The following is a 26,076-nucleotide window of genomic DNA, read 5'->3' as shown; positions in this document are numbered from 1 at the left end:
CTGGAAATAAAGGAACATGTCTGAATACTGACCAGAACGGCATCAGATCTTGTAGCAATGTCACCGCTACAGGGTCAGTCAGTGGTGCACATTTTCAAGTTTAGAATTTTTTTTGTAGTCTATAGTGATGAGGACTTGAAGCTGAACCTTTATTTTAAAACATAATCCGGCATGCCCTTGATATGTTAAAAGAATGTGTTCTATATGATTGCAGGGACTGCTGTATGTGGTTTGACATTAAGGTACAGGATGATGATGGTGAGATGTGTGATACACCATTCCCCACATCCTTTTGCTCTCTCATCCTGAGACTTCATAACCAGTCCCTGCCACCACAGTGGTGTTTCATCTGATCCCTGATAGTTTCCCCTCCACACACATACTTTCATCAGTATCCCTTTCCCCAAAAAGCAATTTCTGGCCAATGACAACTATGTGAGGTGGAGGTTGCAGAAATTTTTGATAGGTCTGCTGCTGTCAAGCGGTGGGTTGACCCCAAAGGCGCAACACCAAAGGAGACCACGGTGTGTTACCCTGAAAGCTTGCCAGTGGTGTCCTGCAGGATTCCACCATGCTGTTGTAATATTTAGATCAGCGGTTCTCAACCTGTGGGTCCCCAGATGTCCAGATGTTGTTGGACTACAACTCCCATCATCCCTGAGCTCTGGCCTTGCTAGCTAGGGGTGATGGGAGTTATAGTTCAGCAACATCTGGGGACCCACAGGTTGAGAAAGGCTGATGTAGATGAAACCACTGGGGGCTGTCATCAGGCGTTTTGGAGTGAAGTACCACCGATATAGAGATGACACCCAGCTCTATCTTTTCCATCTAAATCAGGAGAGGTGGCTGAGGCGCTAGACAGGTACTTGGAGGTAGTGATGGGTTCAAGCTAAATCTTGAAGAGACAATGGTTTTCCAAGTTCTCGAGTCCAGGAGGTGGGAAGACAGCCTCATTCTGCACAGGATTGTACTCCCCTGGAAGGAGAAAGTTCTGGATTCACTTGAGACCCAGGTGGCCTTGAGACCCAGGGGTGCCTATTTCCAACTGCAGCTGGTACATGAGCGACAGCCCCTTTTGGCAGAGGTGACTTGGCCATGGTACTCCATGCTCCGGAAACTTCCAGCCTGGATAATTGCACTATGTGGGGCTGCCCTTGAAGATGACTTGGGAACATCAACTGGTCCAAAATACAGCAGCTGGATTACTGGCTGGAGTTGCCTTTAGAGCACATATAGCCCCTGTTCTAAAACAGCTGTGTTGGTTGCCAATGTGTTTCTGGGCCTAATTCCAGGTGCTCACGCTTGTGCTTAAAGCTCTAAATGGCTTAGGCCCCAAATAGATGAAAGAACGCCTCCTTCTCTACAGACCTTCCCAGATGTTAAGATCAGCAGAGGGGTCCCCACCACCCTCAGAAGTTTGGGGTGGCGGCCTGAGAGAGGGCTTTCTTTGTGGCAGCTCCTAAGTTGAGGAATTCCCTCCCCACAGAGGTGCATCTGGTACCTTCACAGCTTTCAGCAGATACTGAAGAAGAAGAAGAAGAAGAAGACGAAGAAGAAGAAGAAGAAGAAGAAGAAGAAGAAGAAGAAGAAGAAGAAGAAGTAGTAGTAGTAGTAGTAGTTTGGATTTGATATCCCACTTTATCACTACCCTAAGGAGTCTCAAAGCGGCTTTCCCTTCCTCCCCCACAACAAACACTCTGTGAGGTGAGTGGGGCTGAGAGATGTCAAAGAAGTGTGACTAGCCCAAGATCACCCAGCAGCTGCATGTGGAGGAGCAGGGAAGCAAACCCGGTTCACCAGATTACGAGTCCACAGCTCTTAACCACCATATGACATTGGCTCTCTGAAGACACACGTTGGCCTTTGACTCCCGAGATGTGTGTTTTCAGGATGCGCCCTATTCCTGTGACTGTTTCCACTGTTTTTAATTCTGAATTGTTGCAGCCAACCTTGAGACTTGCTGGTAAATAACAGGTGATAAAGTAGTAGCTGTTGTTAATCATCCCTGACCATTGGTCATGCTGGCTGAGGCTGATGGGAGTCCAACAAAGCTGAAGAGCCACAGGTTCTCCACCAGGGCCAGGGCCTTTTCAGTGGTGGCTCCAACCTGGTGGAATGCTCTGTCCCATGAGACTAGGGCCCTGCAGGATTTAACCTCCTTCCGTCGGGCCTGTAAGACAGAGCTATTCCGCCTGGCCTTTAATTTGAATTCAGCGTGATCTTTTATTTCCCTTCTCTTTCCTCCCCCTCCCCTTTTATGAAGATTACCTGCTCTGAGACCCCACAGCTAATTCTCCCCTGGCCTCCTCGTTGGCCCAAGTACAGTGGTACCTCGGGTTACATACGCTTCAGGTTACATACGCTTCAGGTTACAGACTCCACTAACCCAGAAATATTACCTTGGGTTAAGAACTTTGCTTCAGGATGAGAACAGAAATCGTGCTCCGGCAGAGCGGCAGCAGCAGGAGGCCCCATTAGCTAAAGTGGTGCTTCAGGTTAAGAACAGTTTCAGGTTAAGAACGGACCTCCGGAACGAATTAAGTTCTTAACCCGAGGTACCACTGTAGGACCAATTCAGCCAGCTAGCCCTGGGGATTATCTACTTGATTTTTGAATTTTATTGTTATTCATGTTTTTATACTGTATTTTATGCTGCTTTTATAATTAAGTGTTTTAAAGTGTTTTAAATTTGTTGTTAGACGCCCTAAGCCTGGTTTTTGAACCGGGAAGGGCGGGGTATAAATAATAATAATAATAATAATAATAATAATAATAATAATAATAATAATAATCCTGCTTTAATCCAGGGGTACGAAACCTTCATAGGTTGTTGAACGCCAACTCCCATCAGCCCCAGTCAGCACATGGCCAATAGTCTAGCCCAGGGGTCTGCAACCCGCGGCTCCGGAGCCGCATGTGGCTCTTTTACACCTTTGCCGCGTCTCCGGGGCAGATACTAGCGAGGGGAGGAGGCGCATTGTGCGCCCCGACACTCCCCACTGTGGCGGGCGCTGTACTGGCTGTGACGTCGCATGGGGGCGGTGCGTGCGTTAGTCACGTACCGTCCCGACGTCACCCTCCCGGTTTTGCGGCTCTCAGGTTTTTTTTCTTCGGAAACGGGTCCAAGTGGCTCTTTTTGTCTTAAAGGTTGCAGACCCCTGGTCTAGCCTGATGGGGCAGCAATATCCAGAGGGCCACAGATTCAGACACCTCCCCAGGCCCAGTCTACCTCCGTCCCCCCCATAACTGCACCTGTTCATATTCACCCTGTTATTTCTCCCAGTCTCCTCTTCTCTGACTTCTTCCTGCATAGATTATTACCTTTTGAGGGCAAGGACCGTGCCTTTCTCTCCCCCCCTTTTCCTTTTCTTATGCTGAAAAATGCCATGTACACTAAGGACATAATATAAATAATAACTGTCAGTTGTGGCTCTGACGTCAATTCAAAAATAGGGCGTGAGGGACTGAGTGGGGCTGAGTCCTCCTAAGGACTCAAATCCAAATTTGCTCCTGACCCATCATTTCTGAAGTGAGAACAGTGGCAGAAAGCAAGGTGGGAATGGAACACACAGTTTATTAATTAGGCCAGGTATGAAAAGGAATCACAGTTTGTTTGCTTAATGAGACCTTGTGAAGTGTGGCTCATGAAGAAAACCAGCTGTGAACCACACACTCTTGCCGTTGCGGGAGCCGGAAATAGAGAAGTGTTGTGGCTTTTAAAAAGGACCCCTGGTACAGACTTGTCTGAACCAGGATTTCATTTGAGCTAGGTTCTTCCAGACCAGGCATAGGCAAACTCCGGCCCTCCAGATGTTTGGGACTACAATTCCCATCACCCCTAGTTAACAGGACCAGTGGTCAGGGATGATGGGAATTGTAGTCCCAAACATCTGGAGGGCCGGAGTTTGCCTATGCCTGTTCCAGAGCCTGTTTTTGAGCATGTGAGGAAAGAATAATGGCTACTGTACCTCTGAGCATGTACAGACTGCATTCCACTGGATAACAACAGTCACACAGCTGGGTATTTTAGGAGGCAAAACTCCCACCTCAGACTGTTGGAGTTGTACTGCCTACTGTTACCGGAAAATCCGAGGGTTCTCTTGGGCAAATGAAGACACCGACTAGAGCAATCAGAGCAAAACAGCAGCCAGGAGGCTTGGTCTTTATTTAAGAAAAGACTGTCGCGACAGGACTCCCACCGCCCACAAGGTGAAGCAAGATGGAAGCCCCGAACAAAGGGAGACCCTAACTTTTATTAGTTGCTAATCCCCTAAGCTACACCCTCAGAATTACATCATATTTACATCACGATTATATTAAAAATAGGAGGAGTCGGGGAGGGGCTGTACAGGTAACCCGAGTGTCCTGACACCTGGCCGGAGCTTCCTTCCCCCTCCCCGCATGAGTCATGTACGAAAACAAAGGAAAGGGACGAAGTTTCCTGCCCCCTGAGGGGAGTCCGGTCACAGTCCTTTGTGAGTGTCTGCGCGGAATACACCAAGATATGCAGTTCATTGTGTCCTTGATAGTCTTCTGTCTGAGCCCATCACCGATGGCTATCAAGGTGGTCACGTCTAGTAGGAAGGAACGCAGAGTACGTGACTGCTCGGTCAAGGGATTATGGCCGCTTGATGTCAGACTACCCCCCTTTGATAGTCTTTGTAATATCCAGCAGAATAAAAGTGGTCCGGTGAAAATCCGAAGTACGGCTGATTTTTTAGTGAATTTATAAAGAATATTGTCCTTGAAGTTCAAAGTACTTTCCCTTCAGGAAGCGGCTTGCTACATTTTGATTAGATCAGTTAGAGTCAATTGAACTCGGAAACTTTGTATTGAGAGCTGTCAAAGGTAAGGGGAGAGAGCGGCAGTAGCCTGCAGTACCTGCGTGGCCGCCGCAAGGGGCGCTGTTCGATAATGCTGATTGGCTGAGGCGGCCGTTGATTGACAGCAGAACTCGGTTGGCCGGTCTACTCACAATACAGATAGGGCGAAATGGAGCCTTTTAGCGGGAGGCTGTCAGGTCAGCGCTTCCTTATCTACGGAAGGCTTATAAGGAGTGACCCTCTAAAGGGACACCCCTGGGCTTAGGAAGGGAAATGCGTGTATGTGTGAGTGTGGTGCTTGTGCAAACACGTGTTAACGTGTGGGGGGGGGCGATTTCCGGCGACACTACTAGCTGTTGTTACAGGAATCTCTGGTTGCACATGTTCACAGGTACAGCAGGATCACTTCCTGATTTCAAAAACAGCTGCCGTCTCTGAGAAAATTATGCTCAGATTAATTCCTCACTAGTGCAGCTCATATGAAGATAGGAAGCTACCTCAAACCAAGACAGAACATTGATCCAGCTCACTCAGTATCACCTGCTTGCTGGGAGCAGCTCTTCAGGGTTGCAGACAGGGGACAATTCCAGCCCTGCCTGGTCATGCTGGGGTCTTGTCTAGGCAGGCCATGCACTCTACCCCTAAGCTACGGCCCCTTCCTCAGTCTCCCAGGGGCACAACACCTGTCTGTTCTGGTGTGTGTGTCCACACAAGAGATGTTTATAAGCTTTCAGAAATAATTTTCCGGAATGTGCTGCATTTTTCTCCCAGCCTTAACTTCTGATCCATGTGAAAAACACAGTAAGTATGCACAGTTACGTTGCTTGACATTATTACATAAATATATAGATATTATTATTGTCCTAATACATGTATGGTTATTAGTAACCTACTGTATTTTATATAAGCTCATTCCAAATATCAATACAGTGGTACCTCAGGTTACATACGCTTCAGGTTACATACGCTTCAGGTTACAGACTCCGCTAACCCAGAAATAGTGCTTCAGGTTAAGAACTTTGCTTCAGGATGAGAACAGAAATCGTGCTCCGGTGACGCGGCGGCAGCAGGAGGCCCCATTAGCTAAAGTGGTGCTTCAGGTTAAGAACAGTTTCAGGTTAAGAACGGACCTCCGGAACGAATTAAGTACTTAACCCGAGGTACCACTGTATATCCAAAGAAAAGTCTATGTCTATATTACTAATCCATTCATATATTGCAAGTGTCGTCATGTCATCAATCCATTGATTAACCTGGATCCTATCTTTATTGTTCCAATTAATCAATATCAATCTTTTGGCCACAGTTAGGGCACATAGAAAATCCCTTTTTTGTTGTCCAGTCGTCAACTTCCATACAATAGGTGTAGTATTTTTCACACTTTTTTCCCTTTCTCTCTCCCTTTCCCCCTCTTTTATTACTTTATTTTTGTACCTGAAATTCTTCTAATAAAATATTAATAAACAACTTCTGATCTATGTGACCACTTGAGCTTGCTAGCATTCGGATAACCTGGAAGAACAGCTGGGAGCATCCTGGTCACTGCTGCTCACTGTGAGGTGGACCTCATAGAATCATAGAGTTGGAAGAGACCACAAGGGCCATCGAGTCCAACCCCCTGCCAAGCAGGAAACACCATCAGAGCACTCCTGACATATGGTTGTCAAGCCTCTGCTGAAAGACCTCCAAAGGGGGAGACTCCACCACACTCCTTGGCAGCAAATTCCACTGTCGAACAGCTCTTACTGTCAGGAAGTTCTTCCTAATGTTTAGGTGGAATCTTCTTTCTTGTAGTTTGGATCCATTGCTCCGTGTCCGCTTCTCTGTCCGACCTCACTCGTGATCAGCCTAAGACAGTCGGCAAGATGGGTCTGTACCTGTGGGAAAACAGCCTGTGAATAGCAAAAGGAGACACGCAGGAGCACATAGTCCTCTGACCAGGGTGCAGAGCAGGGTGCAGAGCAGGTGAGAAAGGAGTGGTGTCACCTGGGTGCTCATTGAGTACTCAATCTTTAGCCCCACACCCATGCGAGGCTGAGAGGGGCAGGTTGCAGGACTTGTGGGTATATTTTCCCCCTTTTGGCTTGCAGTGAAACGCTGTGAGCACAGAGACAGCTTGTTCTGTTCCACGCATCCCGGCTGTGATTCTGCTAGGCAAAGAGAGCTCTTGGGTGTTTGGCCAGTCGTGGCAGCAGAATGTCTGTCTGGAGAGAACCAGAATTGTTGCTGGCTGTTCCATTAGGGTTGGTGAAGTGGGAGGCTTTGTGGTGTCGTTTTGTGTGACACGGTTTTGCAGAAAGGTAGGCTACGGATGTTCTCTGCTGACCTGAGTTCATTGGCCCAGCATTTGGGCACTGTTGCTTGCACAGACCTCACTGGCGAGGGGAGAGACTTCATCAGGCAAGGCCTTCTTCCACCTGCCTGAGGCAGAAATCCGCTGAAAGCAAAGCTGATCTTTTATTATCTGTTGCAACAGAGTCCTCGCCCCACCTCCCCTTTTGTCAGGAGGCAAAGGACCCAGAACCAAGAAAAAACACTATTTTTAAATGTTTGCCTTCTGGCATGAAGAAGGACACCCCCTTTTGCAGACGTCAGAAATACAGCAAATTTGATGGGGTTACAGTGGCTCAGGCAAGTCAAGGTGTGACATTGCTGAGGATGTAGCAAGTTTCACATGGTTCCGGACACAGTTTTACACAAAGCATTTGCGTTTGATAAAGACAATCAGGAAGCCAATCAGGCATCCTCTATGCCAGGGGTCAGCAAACCTTTCCAGCAGGGGGCTGGTCCACTGTCCCTCAGACCTTTTGGGGGGACGAACTATTTTGTGTGTGTGGGGGGGAATGAATGAATTCCTATGCCCCACAAATAACCCAGAGATGCATTTAAAAAAAAAACAAAACACACATTCTACTCATTAAAAAACAGGCTGATTCCCAGACTGTCCGCAGGCCAGATTTAGAATGCAATTGGGCTGGGTCTGGCCCCCGGGCCTTAGTTTGCCCACCCATGCTCTATGCAGAGCATCTGAGCAAACCAAGGCAAATTCAGGTAGGTACTTCCCAATAGGTTAGCTGCCCAAGTGATCTCAGGCTAGGGCAGGCATAGGCAAACTCCGGCCCTCCAGATGTTTGGGACTACAATTCCCATCATCCCTGACCACTGGTCCTGCTAGCTATGGATGGTGGGAATTGTAGTCCCAAACATCTGGAGGGCCGGAGTTTGTCTATGCCTGGGGTAGGGAAATAACGGAGGATTTCCCACAATGCAAAGAGGCAAGAATACATTGTTCCATGGGGAAACTCAGGTCTTTCCTTGTTTTAACAGGATAAAGTGAAAGTATACACTGGCATAAGTATATACTTATTTTCATGTATATTCTGGGGACATGTGGCACACAACAGATGTATAGAGAAGGGAAAAGGGAAGGGGTATGTAATGGGCATTTTTCTGGTAACTCTTGGTAAGTAAAATATGTGTAAAACTGCATAGAAATCATTAAAAGTGATTGCCAAGTAATTTCAATTATATTATTTATTAATATTTGTTGTTGTTGTTGTTGTTGTTTAGCATTACTGGACATTTTCAGAAGGTAAAATTATTTGATTTTTCAACTGCAGTTTATGTGCCCAAAACATAGGCTTGCCAAGCAAAATGTTGTCCAGTCACAAAAATAATAGCGGATTTTAATTCCTTACACCCAAAAACGTATTTTCAAGACCCCCGGGGAAATTTGCAAAAAAATTAAGTGCCACCCCCTAAAATGACACGCCCTACCCCAGCACCCAGCCTGCTTTAAGTGGCGGGCTCTGCCCGGGTGATGACAGGGTTAAAAGCAAAGCGTCGGGGATGGGTTGCTAGGCAACGCGGCCGCCTCCCGAATCCAGGCCAAAGAGGTAGAATGGTTCCTGGCGCAACCATCACTTCCGGTTCCCGATTAGCCACCCCTGTGCGAGAGGCGAGAGTGGCGGAAGCCGGCGGCGAGATCTTTAAATAGAGCCCGCTTGGCTGGAAGGGACTCCATAATGCTGCACCTGGCGAATGTCTACCTGCCGAGCTGTCTCTGAAAGGCGTGGGAGGCTTTCATGTTCCAATGTTGTAAGAAAAATAGGTCTAATTCCCTTATCTAGAGTCCATATAGGAGATCTTTATGGGTCGCAGAGAAAGCAGAGGCCAAGCAGAGTAGATTGAAAGCAAAGCGGCTAGTCAGCCTGATCTTTATTAAAGGAAATAAACTGTTGCAACAGGGTCCCCACTCACCGCATGCAGGAGGGAGGAGAACCCTGAAAAATGGTGTGCAAGGCCCTATATAGACTTTTGAAATATTGTTGGGGGGGGGGCGCAGCCTGGAAACACACCTTCGCTCCTTTAACACATGGGTGGCAGGCGGAAACCTGACAGGTGAATATATGGAAAATAATTGTGCATAAATGAAAACATACCTACGGGACCGCCTCTCCTGGTATGCCCCATGGAGGACCTTAAGGTCCACAAATGACAACACTTTGGAGGTCCTGAGCCCCAAGGAGGTTAGATTGGTCTCAACTAGGGCAGGGCCTTTTCAGTACTGGCCCCGACTTGGTGGAACGCTCTGTCTCAAGAGACTAGGGCCCTGCAGGACTTGACATCTTTCCGCAGGGCCTGCAGGACAGAGCTGTTCCGCCTGGCCTTTGGTTTGGACTCAGTCTGACCTTTATGTTTCCCTCCCCTTATGGTTTTGATCTATGGGCTACTTTTAAAATGAGGCTGCATTTTAAATTGCATTTTAACCTGTATTTTAAATTGGGGTTTTTAAAATTTTATTCCCCCCCCATTATGTTTTTATTGTAATTTTACTGGAGCAGGGAGGGTGGGGTATAAATTATTATTATTATTATTATTATTATTATTATTACGCTGGCAGCATTAAGATAAATTCAAAATTGTAAAGGAGTTTTGATGAATGTAATAATGGAAAACCGACTGGTACGGTTTTTGTAAAATATTCAGGAATATAAGAGATATGCAAAATGAACCATGGAAGGAGAAGAAAGGAAGTCGTTGATATCTTGAGTAGGTAAAATGTTGATCTGAAATTGCAAAACGGAAAATTTAATAAAAATCGTATTTTTAAAAAAGCAAAGGGGGGGGGGAACGCCCGGAAAAAATGGGTGGGTGGACGATGCCCGTCCAGCTTTCTATTCCGCCCCCACCTCTGTAAAAGGTGGGGGGATGTGAGACTATATATTTCCACTACCTTCGCCCCGCAGAGGGAGGAGGAGGTTGCCGGCTGCAACGGAGAACCTGAGCTGTCGCCTGGGAACCACCGGGACTGCGCCCCAGAGGCTGAAGGGGAAGGGAGAGGTGCATGATGGGAAAGGAGGAAGAGGTGATGATGCTTGCAGTGGGTCCTTGGCGGGGATGCTGTACCTGTACCTGTGCCTCTACCTGTGGGTATCCCAGCTGAGCTCCCCCGGGCGCAGATTCCTGATCTTTGCAGGGAGCCAAGCTGTGGGGTGGGGGTGGGGGGTGGGGCTGGTTGGGGTCTGTGCCTGGGGGTCCCCCAGATTCAGCCCGGTGCTGAGTGCGAATCCTCCAGGGCATGAAGCGACCCCCTCCCTCCAGGTGTTTTCCTGCAAGCAGGGCTGGCCCCCACCCAGGACAGGAAGTACCTCTGCAAATGTGGGCTCCCATCCCATGCAGGGATAAAGGCTTGCCTTGTGGGGTTAGTTCTGGAGATGTGGGATTGAAGCGGAGGGGGGCTTTTCCGTTGAGAGAAGAGGAGGTGAATCCAGCAGGAGGGGTGTGGTAAAGGTAAAGGGACCCCTAACATAGGTCCAGTCATGACTGACTCTGGGGTTGCGGCGCTCATCTCGCTTTACTGGCCAAGGGAGCCAGCATACAGCTTCCGGGTCATGTGCCCGGCATGACTAAGCCGCTTCTGGTGAAACCAGAGCAGTGCACGGAAACGCCGTTTACCTTCCCACCGGAGTGGGATCTATTTATCTACTTACACTTTGACGTGCTTTTGAACTGCTAGGTTGGCAGGAGCTGGGACCAAACAACAGGAGCTCACCCCGTCACGGGGATTCGAACCGCCGACCTTCTGATTGGCAAGTCCTAGGCTCTGTGGTTTAACCCACAGCGCCACCCGTGTCCTGTAAAACCATGGCCAGGGTCAGGGCCGGATTTAGGTTTGATGAGGCCCTAAGCTGCTGAAGGTAATGAGGGCCCTTTAGAGGTCCAGCTGTCCTTTATCAACAACAAATTGTCACTGTTTTTTGTGTTGAATATCTGCTATATGGTAATTTATGGATCTCTCAAGGGTGTTGGGTGTAGCTCTGCAAAGAAAAACTTCCATTCCCTGGGGTTTTTTCTGGAAAGTCTGCCCTTAACATTTTTGGCTTCCCGCAAATAGAATTGTAATTTTGTGAAGTGTTTCCAATTTCTTCTTTGCATGCCTTCATACAACTTCAGTACTTTTGCTGGAGACCTGTGGAAGTAAATTAAATTTGACATATTTATAGATATCTGCACTAGTGTGACAATCTGGAACCAGATTAAATTTATTGTGTAGGCATACCTATAGAATTCTGTAGCCCTGCAACGATCTGGTATTGGATTAAATGTATAGTATAGGATTAAATGCAGGGACGCCGGTGGCGCTGTGGGTAAAACGTCAGTGCCTAGAGCTTGCCGATCGCATGGTCGGTGGTTCGAATCCCCGCGGCGGGGTGAGCTCCTGTCTTTCGGTCCCAGCTCCTGCCCACCTAGCAGTTCGAAAGCACCCTTAAGTGCAAGTAGATAAATAGGTACCGCTTTATAGCAGGAAGGTAAACGGCGTTTCCGTGTGCTGCGCTGGTGCTGGCTCACCAGAGCAGCTTCGTCACGCTGGCCATGTGACCCGGAAGTGTCTCAGGACAGCGCTGGCCCCCGGCCTCTTAAGTGAGCTGGGCGCACAACCCTAGAGTCGGACACAACTGGCCCGTACGGGCAGGGGTACCTTTATCTTTATAGGATTAAATGTATGTATAGACACAGCTTTAGCTGAGACGGAGACATACCACTGAGTATGCATTAACAACAACAACAACAACAACAATAATAATATAATTTTATTTATACCCCGCCCTTCCCAGTTCAGAAAACCGGGCTCAGGGCAGCTAACAACAAATTTAAAACAATTGTTGCAACAAAAAACAGCATAAAATAAAGTATAAAACGTGAATAACAATAAAATCAGAATTCAAAAATCAATTTAGGGGGGAAATCCATCCAACAAACATTAGATGATCACCGGGGCCAGCTGGCTGAATTACTCCTATTTTGGGCCAACAAGGAGACCAGGGGAGAATTAGCTATGGGATCCCAGAGCGGGTAATCTTCATAAAAAAGGGAGGGGGAGGGAAGGAAGAGGAATCAAAGATCAGGCTAAGTTCAAATTGAAAGCCAGGCGGAATAGCTCTGTCTTACAGGCCCTGCGGAAGGAAGTTAAATCCTGAATTGTGATTGAAATCCCTCTTCTACAAATAGAGGCCACCATGGACCAATATAGCATCCTAGGCCGCATTGGAGAAGGAGCCCATGGGATCGTTTTCAAAGCCAAGAACATAGAAGTAAGTGGGGTCTCACCTTTCACCAGGGATTGACTTCTCAGGCTCTGGGAAAAGAATGAGTCAAGCAGGGGAGTAGAGAGCTTTTGGGTTTCTTTCACTGCAGACAGGTGAGACTGTTGCCTTGAAGAAGGTGGCTCTCCGCAAGTTAGAGGATGGGATCCCCAATCAAGCACTTCGGGAGATCAAAGCCCTGCAGGAGATTGAGGAAAATCAACACGTGAGTAGCCGGTTTGAATTTCTTTTGTGTGTGTTTACCTCAGTTTACCTTAGGCTGAGAAGAAGGGAGGATGTGGTTTGGGTTACGATAGCCTTAGAAATAAATTGTCTTAGTTGGCCAAAGCTGTTAGTTTCTTAAACCTTGGATCTGGAACTCCATGCTACTGCAGTAGGATGCAAATGAAATTGTGTTAACTGGACAAAACTGCTTTCGTTTGCCAGTTTTTGTTTTTTTTAAAAAAAATTGCACGTTTGCATTTTTAAATATTTGTTGCACTGTATGAGATTTTGTCTAGGCCCGGAAAAAGAACAGTGATAAGAATTGTTTCATAAATATGGGAGACAGAGGATGGTGAATGCTCACCAGAAGTGATTGATGGTTATGATGAGGGAATCTTGTAAATCAGTGGAAAGTTCATCCAGGCCCTCTTTGTGTCAAGGCTTTTTTTTGTAAGCATGAGAGCTGGAAACCTTGGAGTGGGGTGGTGGGGAGAAGAAAAATACACACTGAAATGCAAATTACAGTGGTGCCTCGCAAGATGAAATTAATTCGTTCCGCAAGTTTTTTCTTCTTGCGAGTTTTTCGTCTTGCGAAGCACGGTTTCCCATAGGAATGCATTGAAAATCAATCAATGCGTTCCTATGGAGACCGTCCGGGGACAGAGGGGAAGCGCCGCGGGCCTTCCCCTTTGTCCCCAGACCAGTTTTAAAGCAAGGGAAGGGGCAGCGGGGAGAATCGCTTCTCCCTGTTGCCGCCCCTTGGTTCAAAAGGGGTCCGGGGACAGAGGGGAAGGTGCGCGTCTTGCGAAGCAACTCGAAAACGAAAAAACCTTTCGTCTTGCGAGGCATTCATCTTGCGGGGCACCACTGTATCCAGTTCCACATGAGAGGACGTGCTCTGTAGCATAACAATGTGGCAGGTTTATTGTTCAAAGCATACGAAACAAGGTGCTCATGTATTTCTAGCTGTGAGATGTGGTTGAAGAAGAAGAGTTTGGATTTGATATCCCGCTTTATCACTACCCTAAGGAGTCTAAAAGTGGATAACATTCTCCTTTCCCTTCCTCCCCCACGACAAACACTCTGTGAGGTGAGTGGGGCTGAGAGACTTCACGGAAGTGTGACTGGCCCAAGGTCACCCAGCAGCTGCAGGTGGAGGAGCGGAGACGCGAACCCGGTTCCCCAGATTACGAGTCTACCACTCTTAACCACTACACCACACTGGCTTTCCCTTTTGACATTACTATTTCTCTCTCATGGGTTGCGGCAGAGACTGTGCTGAGTTTGGTGCAGCTGTCCTGTCAGGGATATGGGTTATGAGTGTTAGGATCAAACACCAGACTGTCACATTGTTCTGGTCCAAGTGGAAGAGGGAACCAGGTCAGCTAGTATTGATTCAGCAGTAAGGATATACAGTGAGGGGGGAAAGTACCGCATTTTTCGCTCTATAAGACGCACCAGACCACAAGACGCACCTAGTTTTTGGAGGAGGAAAACAAGAAAAAAATATTCTGAATCTCAGAAGCCAGAACACCAAGAGGGATTGCTGCATAGTGAAAGCAGCCATCCCTCTTGCTGTTCTGGCTTCTGGGATAGCTGCACAGCCTGCATTCACTCCATAAGACGCACACACATTTCCCCTTATTTTTTAGGAGGGAAAAAGTGAGTCTTATAGAGCAAAAAATACGGTATTTGATTCCCTGCTAAATTTGCCTGTTTTCCTTCTGACGAAGAAATGACCAGTCCATTATAATGCACATCAATCTCTGACTTTTGTCTTCTGGGTTTCTGGGGGTTTTCCTGTTGTTATTCTGTCTCTCACAGCTACAATAAACCTACCATTAAAATTATGGACTGGTCATTTCTTCATCAGAGGGCAAACAGGCAAATTTAGCAGGGGATCAAATACTTTCCCCCCTCATTGTAGTTAGGATCTATGAATACCTTAACAACTGTAATTGTGAAATACAAACCACCAAATAAAGAATTGCTCATAGTTTTTGCCAAAAACATAGAAAATGCTGATTGCTGGGGAATTGGGATTGGGGAATTGACCTGGTCAGGAGCAGAGATTCTCTGATGGTAGCGTAGCTCATTGTTTTCAGTCTAATGTTCCCTTGCACACATGGAGCTCTGTATGAGTTCTCCATGCATGCACTGGAGACCTTAGTTTGGTATTTGCGTATCCCTACTCTCCTTCTTTTTTCAAGCCCTTTCTAGTTCCAAATTCTGCAAAGAAAGAAAAGGGGCTTGCAAAACCCAAGCTGTGCCAAAGCATTTAAATTAAGCTGTGTTTGGCCAAACTAATTGCAGATACAGAATTTCGGCATTTGTTTTGGGGAACAATGACCGCATTATAGAATCATAGAGTTGGAAGAGACCACAAGGGCCATCGAGTCCAACCCCCTGCCAAGCAGGAAACACCATCAGAGCACTCCTGACATATGGTTGTCAAGCCTCTGCTTAAAGACCTCCAAAGAAGGAGACTCCACCACACTCCTTGGCAGCAAATTCCACTGTCGAACAGCTCTCACTGTCAGGAAGTTCTTCCTAATGTTTAGGTGGAATCTTCTTTCTTGTAGTTTGGATCCATTGCTCCGTGTCCGCTTCTCTGGAGCAGCAGAAAACAACCTTTCTCCCTCCTCTATGTGACATCCTTTTATATATTTGAACATGGCTATCATATCACCCCTTAACCTCCTCTTCTCCAGGCTAAACATGCCCAGCTCCCTTAGCCGTTCCTCATAAGGCATCGTTTCCAGGCCTTTGATCATTTTGGTTGCCCTCCTCTGGACACGTTCCAGTTTGTCAGTGTCCTTCTTGAACTGTGGTGCCCAGAACTGGACACAGTACTCCAGGTGAGGTCTGACCAGAGCAGAATACAGTGGCACTATTACTTCCCTTGATCTAGATGCTATACTCCTATTGATGCAGCCCAGAATTGCATTAGCTTTTTTAGCTGCTGCGTCACACTGTTGGCACATGTCAAGTTTGTGGTCAACCAAGACTCCTAGATCCTTTTCACATGTACTGTTCTCAAGCCAGGTGTCCCCCATCTTGTATTTGTGCCTCTCATTTTTTTTTTTGCCCAAGTGCAATACTTTACATTTCTCCCTGTTAAAATTCATCTTGTTTGTTTTGGCCCAGTTCTCTAATCTGTCAAGGTCGTTTTGAAGTGTGATCCTGTCCTAAAGCTCCAGAGACCCTGGAAGTGAGTGGTCTCACCATATTAACATTCTTTCAAGAGCTCAGGTGTGCTTTGTATACGTTACCTTTCTGTAATCCTTGAAGCAAACTTTTAAGGTAGGTCAATGCAATTACAGTGGCACCTCAGGTTACATATGCTTCGGGTTAATTACGCTTCAGGTTACAGACTCCGCTAACCCAGAAATATTACCTCGGGTTAAGAACTTTGCTTCAGGATGAGAACAGAAATCGTGCTCCGGCAGCGTGGCAGCAGCAGTAGGCCCCTTTAGCTAAAGTGGTGTTTCAGGTTAAGAACAGTTTCAGGTTAAGAACGGACCTCTGGAACGAATTAAGTACATAACCAGAGGTACCACTGTATTGTCTCCAGTGTGGTGAAGTTGTTAGCAGGTTGGACTAGGACATGAAAAACGGGGGTTTGTATCCTCAATCATCCATAAAGCTCACTGGGTTGCCTTGGGCCAGTCACTGCCTCTCAGGGTTGTTGTGGAGATTAAATGAGGGGGAATAAGAATAATAATAATAATAATAATAATAATAATAATAATTTATTATTTATTCCCCGCCCATCTGGCTGGGCTTCCCCAGCCACTCTGGGCGGCTTCCAAAAGAATATTAAAATACTATAATACATCAAACATTAAAAGCTTCCCTAAACAGGGCTGCCTTCAGATGTCTTCTAAAAGCCTGGTAGTTGTTATTCTGTTTGACAGCTGGTGGGAGGGCGTTCCACAGTGAGGGCGCCACTACCGAGAAGGCCCTCTGCCTGGTTCCCTGTAACTTGGCTTCTCGCAGTGAGGGAACCGCCAGAAGGCCCTCGGTGCTGGACCTCAGTGTCCGGGCAGAACGATGGGGGTGGAGACAAATAACTTTGTCTGCCTCATTGGAGAAATAGGTGGGGTATAAATGCAATCAATCAATAAATATTGGAGAAGGTAGGTAGGGCTGATGCTGAAGCAAAGATGTGCCTAAAGCCACTTCATTGGTTTATGGCTGAGGTGGGATTTGAGGGGCAAGGGCTGCGACACACTTGTAGACGTTCTGCTGTGCATGCAGAAGATCCCAGATTCGACCCCCATCGGCATCTCCAGAAACATAGCTGTCAACGTTTTCCTTTTTTTAAGGGAAATTCTCTTATTCCAAATAGGATTCCTCACAAGAAAAGGGGAAAGTTGACAGCTATGTCCAGAAAAGGCTGGGAAAGTTTGCTGCCCAAAACCTGGAGTTCCGCTACTGTGTTCCTGTGAGGACTTCCTGATTTCTCTCTCAGCCTTTCTTTCTGTTTTTAACTATCTTTTTATTTGATTTTTTAAAAAAAGAAGAAAGAAAAATAAAATAAACATACATCAAAAAACAGTATAAAATCCAAATATTGAGATTATTCTGAATCTCCTGACTTCCCCCCATCCCTTCCATGGGTCCTTTTGATTCTATTTTCAACTGCATATCAATACTTCTCCAATTTTTCATCTTATCTATACATTCTGCTACATTACAAGTGTATTTAAAATCCTGCTAATGTTTTGACCTGTTTACAATGATTTTGTATATGCATTATAAACATTTCCCATTCTTTTTAAAATTTCTTCTTGATTCCTGAGCTTCCCAGTTAATTGTGCCATTTTGGCATAGTCCCATCAACTTGATTTCCCATTCTAGTCTCTCGGCCTTTTGGCCACTACACATTGAAGAGTCGGAAGGCAACTCCTTCTCTCCCTCTCCCCAGGTGGTGAAGCTGAAGGATTTCTTCCCCCACGGCACAGGCTTTGTGCTCGTCTTTGAATACATGCTGTCCGACTTGTCGGAGGTCATCCGCAACTCCGAGCAACCACTCACCGAGGCCCAAGTCAAAGGCTACATGCTGATGCTGCTCAAAGGGGTGGACTTCTGCCACGCCAACTCCATCATGCATCGGGTGAGGCCTGCTCTGGCTCCCAGACTGCTTTCTTCTCCCCGGGATCCCAGCTCCCCTTTTCTCACCTGTTTGCGCTGTACTCCTCTTCACCCCTCGGCTCTCCCGTTAAAAACTGCAGGTATTTCCGAACCCCTCCCTGTCCTTTTCAGGATCTGAAACCGGCCAATTTGCTGATCAGCTCCACGGGTCAGCTGAAAATTGCTGATTTTGGCCTGGCCAGGGTGTTCACCAGCGATGGAGAGAGACTGTATAGCCACCAAGTGGCCACCAGGTGAGTCGGAATGGGCAGGGGGTGTGGGCTGAGCATAAAGCCAGGGAAGGGAGAGCCAACCCCTTGCTCCTGCTGGAACGACCACAACAAGAAATAGCTCTCCTTCCACGGCGCTTGCAGTCTGGCTTAGCATTGAGAACGCTGTGGAGTCTGATGGCTGCCAGGAACTGTCTCTCAAGATTAGTGAGCAGTGTTGAGCCTGGTAGCTGGAGCTGGGAAGCACTAGAGGCAAATGAGTTTTGGTATCCTCAAAGATGTGACTCGCCTAACCTTTCTGTATTAGGTGGTACCGGGCTCCCGAACTCCTGTACGGTGCTCGGAAATATGACGAAGGTGTGGATCTCTGGTGAGTATATTTGCCCTGTCTTTTGCTACAAAGCAGGGATGGGAAACCTGTGGCCGTCCAGATGTTGTTGGACTACATCTCCCATCATCTCTGACCATTGGCCATGCTGTTTGCTGAGGATGACGGACGCCTGAAGGCTCACCGCAGCTTTCCCGTGTTATAAGAAAAAAACTGCTCCTTTTCCCTTATGGGGTACCCAAGAGCCCATATAGAGTCCTTTTTTACATTCTCTGTTGGTAGGAGAAAATAACAGAGGCAAACCAGAGAATATTGAGAAGCAGAGCAGCTAGTAAGCTTGATCATTATTGATCTGTTGCAACAGGGTGCTCCCCTCACAGGCAGGAGAGAGGAGGAGGACCCAGAACCATGTGTGCAAACCTTTATATAGACTTTTGAACTGCACACCCTGGAGCCCAAGACCACCCCCCAATACATCATACGTACATCAGAGAAGGGGCGGACTACAACAGAAATATGAGTGTGTTGTTTTTATCTTGTTTGCTGATTGGATTACCTGGGCATCCTGGCCACTCTTTTGTTATGATAACTACTCAGTTCCTGAATCCACAGGATCACCCTATTCTTCATAATAATAATAATAATAATAATAATAATAATAATAATAATAATTTATTATTTATACCCCGCCCATCTGGCTGGGCCTCCCCAGCCACTCTGGGCGGCTTCCAAAAGAATATTAAAATACTGTGATACATCAAACATTAAAAGCTTCCCGAAACAGGGCTGCCTTCAGATGTCTTCTAAAAGCCTGGTAGTTGTTGTTCTCTTTGACATCTGGTGGGAGGGCGTTCCACAGGGAGGGCGCCACTACCGAGAAGGCCCTCTGCCTGGTTCCCTGTAAATGTGCCCTTGAGACAGGATTTGTGAGCAAAGAGACAATGGGGAGGCTCCTCATTCCTTTCGACCTTGCAGAGAAATATTCGAGGTCAATTTGGAAGAGACAAAAGGGTTTCAGGATTTTTCCTGTACTGATTCAGACATGTGGTTTATATGTGTTTGCCTGGTACGTTTATTTTATATCTTAGACCTTATAATTCTCATAACACTTGTCTCTGCTGTGCAGAATCCTTCCATCCCCATGCTGTCTTACAGATCTCTCTTCCTAAGGCTGGGAAATTCATCCCACTCCATACAGGAGGAGGGCTCAGGTGGCGTCCTCAGCGCAGCAGGACAGACCGGCCACCTTTCTCTTGGTGAACAAGTCCTCCAGTTCCTAAGCAACTGTTAGAGATTTACTGTGTGCAGCCAGTAATAGTGCAGCATGTGGGGGTGGGGGTGGGGTGAGATAATGGGGGTGTCTGTTGCTGCTGAAACCCACCCCTCCAGATTTCCTAGGCACATATGACTTTTGGCTAGTGAGTGTGTCAGCCTGGAGTTGCTTCTGCACATATAAACAGCCTCAGTATACCTGAAGGAGCGTCTCCACCCCCATCGTTCTGCCTGAACACTGAGGTCCAGCTCCGAGGGCCTTCTTGGTAGTGGTGCCCGCCTTGTGGAACACCCTCCCATCAGATGTCAAGGAAATAAACAACTATCTGACTTTTAGAAGACATCTGAAGGCAGCCCTGTTTAGGGAAGTTTTTAATGTTTGATGTTTTATTGTATTTTTAATATTTTGTTGGGAGCCGCCCAGAGTGGCTGGGGAAACCCAGCCAGAAAGGGGGGGGGGAATAAATAAAGCATTCTTATTATTAAAATTAAAACTTATATTGGAGCCCAAGATGAGCCTCAGGGCAATGATATACTACTGCTTAGTGCCCAAATAGGCTTCTAAGGAGTTTACAAAATAAAAAAGGCAGGTTACATAAACCTTTCATAGGATTTGCTTGGGGTGTCTCTGTGTGTGGAAGACACATATACACTATAAAACGAAGCCAGTTTGATGCCTATTTAACTATCAAGCCTCTCAGCTAGAAATCCAAAATTTCTTCACATCCTTGCAGCAGTACAAAACTGTCCAGTTCCACACCAGTTTGAATATGCAGTGCAGAACCCAAAACAAGGATGTGGTTGGTTTCTGATCCTTGTGCAGTTCACCTCTGTTTTGACCCTGCTTCGGCTGCCCACCCTCTCTCTCGTTTGACCAGGGCTGTGGGATGCATCTTTGCCGAACTTCTCAACAACTCCCCACTTTTCCCCGGAGAAAACGATATTGAGCAGCTGTGCTGTGTCCTCCGAGTCCTTGGGACCCCCAACCAGAAGATCTGGCCGGTGGGTTTGGTAGTTATGGGATTGCCCACAGGGGTTGCGGGTCGGCGTCCCGTGCTTTTGTCTCTGGGCGGAATGGGGGCAGTTTAAAAACAGAGAAGCTTGAGAGCTCACCTTTCCCAACTTCTGTTTGGGAGCAGGAGATCACAGAATTGCCCGACTACAACAAGATTTCCTTCAAAGAGAAGCTGCCAATTCCTCTGGAGCAGGTGGTGCCCGACGCCTCCCCACAAGCCGTGCAGCTCCTGAAACAGTTCCTGGTCTATCCTTCCAAGCAGCGTGTTCAGGCAGCACAGGTAAGAAATGCAAGGAGGTTCCTAGCTGGCCTTTGCAGATACCAGAGCAGGGAACAGGGCGAGGAATTCTCTTGGGTTGTAAGAAGTGAGTACAGTCATACCTCGGGTTACAGCTGCTTCAGGCTGCATTTTTTCGGGCTGCGGACCGCTGAAACCCGGAAGTACCAGAACAGGTTACTTCCGGGTTTTGGCGGTTGTGCATGCGCAGAAGTGCTAAATTGTGCTTTGTGCATATGCAGAAGCGCCGAATCGCAACCCGTGCATGCGCAGACATGGGTTGCGAATGTGCATCCTGCACGGATCACACGGAATTGGTGCTTGGAATAGTCCTGGCATTGGGTTGTCCCTGCCCCGTGGTTCCTTCCTTTTGTCCCTTTGGGGAGCATGGGGAACTGGCAACTGGGGGAATTATGTGCTCCAAGAGACCCCATTCCCCTCTAGAATGTGCTCTCCAGGTGTCCTGGAAGAGGCCTTCACCGTGAATGCACGCTTCTTTTAAAGACAGTCATACCTCATGTTACGTTTGCTTCAGGTTGAGCGTTTTCAGGTTGCGTCCTGCGGCGACCTGGAAGTTACTTCCGGGTTTTTCCGCTTGCGCATATGCGCAAAATGACATCATGCACATGTGCAGAAGCGGCAAATTGCTACCCGCGCACGCGCAGACCTGGGTTGCGTTCTGCTCATGTTGTGAATGGGCCTCCGGAATGGATCCCGTTCGCAACCAGAGGTACCACTGTACTTCCGTTCTTTTCTGGGCCAGGGGCGATGCATCTCACATCAACACATGCTTGGAACACTCAATGGAAAGGGCAGTTGTTGTGCTTCAAATTGCCACCAGAGGGCACCCCAGTCTATTTCCATTGGACTTTCATGGGGCCTGTCTTTCCCATGTTCCCCAAGTGGGGGGGGGGGGAGAGGACACCCAACTCACTGCTTGAATGCGGCTATTTATTTAGATGCATGAATGGCAATTAGTAATTGAAGTTCAGATAACGAAGAAATGTGTGTGGGGGGGAATGGAGGGGAAGGGAAGAGACAGTCTAGGTTCTAGGGTCATTTCTACACAATACACTTAAAAGTCTTCCCCTTTGCACAGAGGTGTTTTTTAAAATGCATTTTTATTAAAGATTTTATTGATTTACAAAAGTATGTGCAATGTCTCTCTCTCTCTTGTATTTTTTTTTTCGTGTAACATTTTTACAAATCAGTTTCATTTGTTGAGACATTAGGGACAGGAAGAAAAGGGGATGCACAGAGATTTTCAGCCTTTTTGAGTCCATGGCTCCTTTGACCAACTACATTCTTTCTGTGGCCCCCCTGTGGGGCTCAGGAGCCCAGTTATGTCACCCCTTGCCTGCAGAGCTGGCAGCCTCTCACCCTTTTTCATTTTTTAAAATATATTTTTATTAATTTTTACATATCATTTCCAACAGTTATATAACATATTTTCTTAACTTGTACAATGTTTTGAACTTCCGTCAACCACATCTGAAGATTTTTCAATCTTTATCACTTAAACTACGTTTCTTAATTTCCTTATTACTTTAAATTGTCCTGAACTAATAATTCTCTTCATAATCTTCTCTGCAATATTTTGCACAATCCTCCTTGCAAAACTTCTTGCAGTCCTGCTGCCTCTCACCCTTTTCCAAACACCCTCCTTTGTGGCGCGTTCCCTCAGCCTCCTCTCCCCTCTCCTTGGGAGTCCTCTGGGCAGCCACTGCTACCGTCCTTAGTCTCTGATCTGCCCTGCCCCAAAGAGAGGTGCCTTCTCACACTGCCCCACAGGGGCCTGGGACCTGTCTGTCCATTCCCAACAGCAAGGGCTGGTGGACTGGCTGGCCGGGCTCCCTAGTCCCGCTTGCTTCCTTACTCCAAGGCCACCTCAGCTCCTGGCAACCAGCCCCCCATGGCCAGCTCCAGAGGCATCATTCGCCTGGGGAGCTTGCAGCCAGGGCTGCTGCAACAAACAGCTGTGCAAGCCTTTGGGAGGCAGAGAAACAAGAGGACATCAGAGGAGAGAGGGAAGGAAAGAGGGACAGAGGCCAGGGTTGCCCACGGCACCCCAGACAATCATTCAAGGCAACCCAAGGGGCCACGGCACACTGGTTGAAAACCTCTGTCCTAGAGAATCCTGGAAATGGTAGCTTACCTCTCACTGAGCTCAAAATAAAAAAATTCCTTCCAGTAGCACCTTAAAGACCAACTAAGTTAGTTCTTGGTATGAGCTTTCGTGTGCATGCACACTTCTTCAGATACACTGAAACAGAAGTTGCCAGATCCTTCTATATAGTGAGAAGGTGGGGAGGGGTATTACTCAGAAGGGTGGTGGGAATGGGAGATTGGCAGATAGCTGAGATGAGCCTGTTGACGACTCTTAATGACTGTAATAGGTCTTACAGGAAAAGGCAAGGGGTAAGAAGGTGAAAAATGGCTTAGTCATGTATAATGAGATAAGAATCCAACGTCTTTGTTCAGACCAGGTCTCTCCATGGTTTTAAGTTTGGTAATGAGTTGCAATTCAGCAGCTTCTCTTTCCAGTCTATTTCTGAAATTTCTTTGTAGTAAAACAGCTACTTTGAGATCTTGTATAGAATGTCCTGGGAGATTGAAGTGTTCTCCTACTGGTTTCTCTGTTTTGTGATTCTTGATGTCAGAGAAACCAGACCAATACGGCTACCTATCTGTAACTCTCACTGAGCTGCAATTCCTAGCACCCTTAACAAAGGACAGCTCCCAGGATTCATTGAGGAAAGTCTTTAAATGTGTGTTAAATGTGCTTTAAATGTGTGGTATGGATGAGATCCCAGTTTGCATGCACAGGGCCTTCTTCAGCCTCCATGCACAACTTGGTTTACCTCTGAATACCTTTGTGTCAAAGCAAATGTGGAGAAACCCATCATTACCTTCAAGCCTGTGAGCTGGCAGAGACCTCTCTTTGCTGGCTGCTTCTGGGCTGCAGGCACACCAGACGCTTGAAGCACATGGCTCCCCCCCAAGGGATCCTGGGAATTGTAGTTTATTAAGGGTGCTGGGAACCATAGCTCTTTGAAGGATAAACTACCACTCCTTAGATTCTTGGTGGAGGATTTGCTTGGTGGGCTAGTTGGCCCTTTGCTTCATCCAGCCCAGCCATTTTGTACTTCCTTCTCCAGGCGCTGTTGCAACCCTGAATGAATGAATTTATTATTTTGGTCACAGACCAGTTCCAGCCCACATACAATATCAAGGAAGTCATAAAACACGATAGGGATACATTTGAATTTGCAATTAGGTTATAACAGGGACAATACAGTGGTACCTTGGGTTAAGTACTTAATTCGTTCCGGAGGTCCGTTCTTAACCTGAAACTGTTCTTAACCTGAAGCAGCACTTTTGCTAATAGGGCCTCCTGCTGCTGCCGCGCCACCAGAGCACAATTTCTGTTCTCATCCTGAAGCAAAGTTCTTAACCTGAAGCCCTATTTCTAGGCTAGCGGAGTCTGTAACCTGAAGCGTATGTAACCTGAAGTGTATGTAACCCGAGGTACCACTGTACGGATATAGCTACAGTTAAAAAATATACAAATTAAAACTTGGTCATTAACATATAACCTATAATTATCATTTAAAACCTTAATCATTATGATAGCACAGTTTGTTCCCTAAGTTTTATGGCACAGCCCTTGGCTTCATCCAGCCCAGCCATTCTGTGCTTCCTTTCCTTCTGCAGGCGCTGTTGCACCCCTATTTCTTCACTCCTCCGCTGCCGGCCCACCACCTGGAGCTGCCCATCCCTCAGCGCGGGGGCAAAAAAGCCCACCAGGGCCCCCAGCACCAGCGTGACTTCCATGTGGAGCAGCCTCTGGAGGAGTCGGTGGTGGACCTGGAGCTTGTGGCGCCTTACGTGGTTGACGTATGAAAAGAGGATCTCTCTGTGGGGCAGTGGGATTTCTGCTGCCCCTCTCTTGGGTCAGGAGAGCTAGTTCATCTTAAGCAGGATTGAGCTGCTTCGTTGAACTGGCAGGAACGGGGTGGCAGGAGACAGAACTGGAGCAGGGGCAGCTGGCAGTGTGGACAAGGGAAACGTCTCTTGCCTGAAATCTCCCTTGATGCCGCCGTGAAAGAGACAGGAGCCCCGTTCAGGGCAGGAGTGGACCAATTCCTTATTCCTCTGGAGCAGAGTTGGAAACCTTGGGCACAAAGCGCTGCCAGACAAGTTGGCCTTGCCAGCCTCTTCTGCATAAAAACCACCACTTTGGACCTTTCCTTCCAGGGCTTTGGGGTGCTTTTAGCTCTCTGCTTCTGTGGTGAAGCTCTTTTGTAGCAGCTCCGTAGCAACGTTTTGTAATTAAATGATTTGTTAAAACAGTGAGCCAAATTCCTGGTCTCTTTCTTGGATCAAAGACGGTGAACTTGCTTTGTTAAGGAATATGGTACCTGGTGGGTGCGGCTTGCTGGGATGTAGGCTTGCCATTAAAATATCCCAGTGGCTCTTTTGGGTATTTGCTCTGTTCAAAAGGCTTTTCAGTCCTGGCATGGTTTAGAATGTGACCTTGTGTGTAAACTCCGGAGCTGATGCAGAAACGATTGTTTTGTGGGGGCAGCTATAAGAGGGGAAGGGAACAAACCAAGAGGAATTGATGGGTAGATGGTCACTACTGTCGAAAAAGTAAGAATAGCCATTCAGATGCCACAACCATTAGCTTTATGGCGTGAGAAAGAAATCTGAGTCATTAAATGATCTTAAGTAGGTACTCAGGTGTGAAGTGTCATCTCCTAAAATGATAGAAAACTCTTCGGTTTCCCAACATAAATCCTGGATTCTGTGTTCATTTTGATTAGATTTGCCACTCCACCCTCTTGGCAATATAGTTTTTCATTCTATCTTCCCCCACCTTGGCCTGGGTTCCTTCTTTCCTTTGAGTGGACCATCTTAGGCCCATTAAAGGAGAGGTGTGGTTCCCTTTCCTGTACTTTTGATTTTTTAAATGTGTTAAAGCAAAACCTCAAATATAGGATCTCTTAATAGTTCAAAACATAATCAGTCTTTGTGGGGAAATCCAGAGATTGCACTCTTGCTTAAAAACTAGGTGTGGGCAAATCTGTCAATTTCAGTTTCTCTTAGTTTCTCATTTTCCCAATCTTAAATTCGTTCTGTGCATTTCCACACCCAGTTTGTGAGTTTATATTTAAAACGTTC

General features: G+C 47.0%; 1 protein-coding gene across 8 annotated transcripts; it reads left to right on the top strand.

The window, feature by feature from the left end:
• Positions 1-9,831: 9,831 nt before the first annotated feature.
• CDK20 (cyclin dependent kinase 20) lies at positions 9,832-25,248 on the top strand. 8 transcript variants are annotated; one of them, XM_082205517.1, is made up of 9 exons: positions 9,832-9,879; positions 12,336-12,418; positions 12,522-12,635; positions 17,565-17,753; positions 17,903-18,024; positions 18,308-18,370; positions 20,479-20,602; positions 20,740-20,895; positions 24,607-25,248. In XM_082205517.1, exons 2-9 carry the CDS (start codon positions 12,344-12,346, stop codon positions 24,793-24,795), a joined length of 1,032 nt encoding a protein of 343 aa, XP_082061643.1. In that variant the 5' UTR covers positions 9,832-9,879; positions 12,336-12,343; the 3' UTR covers positions 24,796-25,248. The 8 variants fall into 8 exon arrangements, with proteins under 8 accessions (XP_082061643.1, XP_082061646.1, XP_082061640.1 ...); XM_082205514.1 differs by lacking the exon at positions 9,832-9,879 and adding an exon at positions 9,985-10,252 and having other exon boundaries at positions 12,265-12,418; XM_082205516.1 differs by lacking the exon at positions 9,832-9,879 and adding an exon at positions 10,160-10,252.
• Positions 25,249-26,076: the final 828 nt, after the last annotated feature.

The sequence above is a fragment of the Podarcis vaucheri genome, assembly GCF_965113315.1.
Source record: "Podarcis vaucheri genome assembly, chromosome: 17".
Lineage (NCBI taxonomy): Eukaryota > Metazoa > Chordata > Lepidosauria > Squamata > Lacertidae > Podarcis > Podarcis vaucheri.
This window is presented reverse-complemented; position numbering and strand designations above follow the sequence as displayed.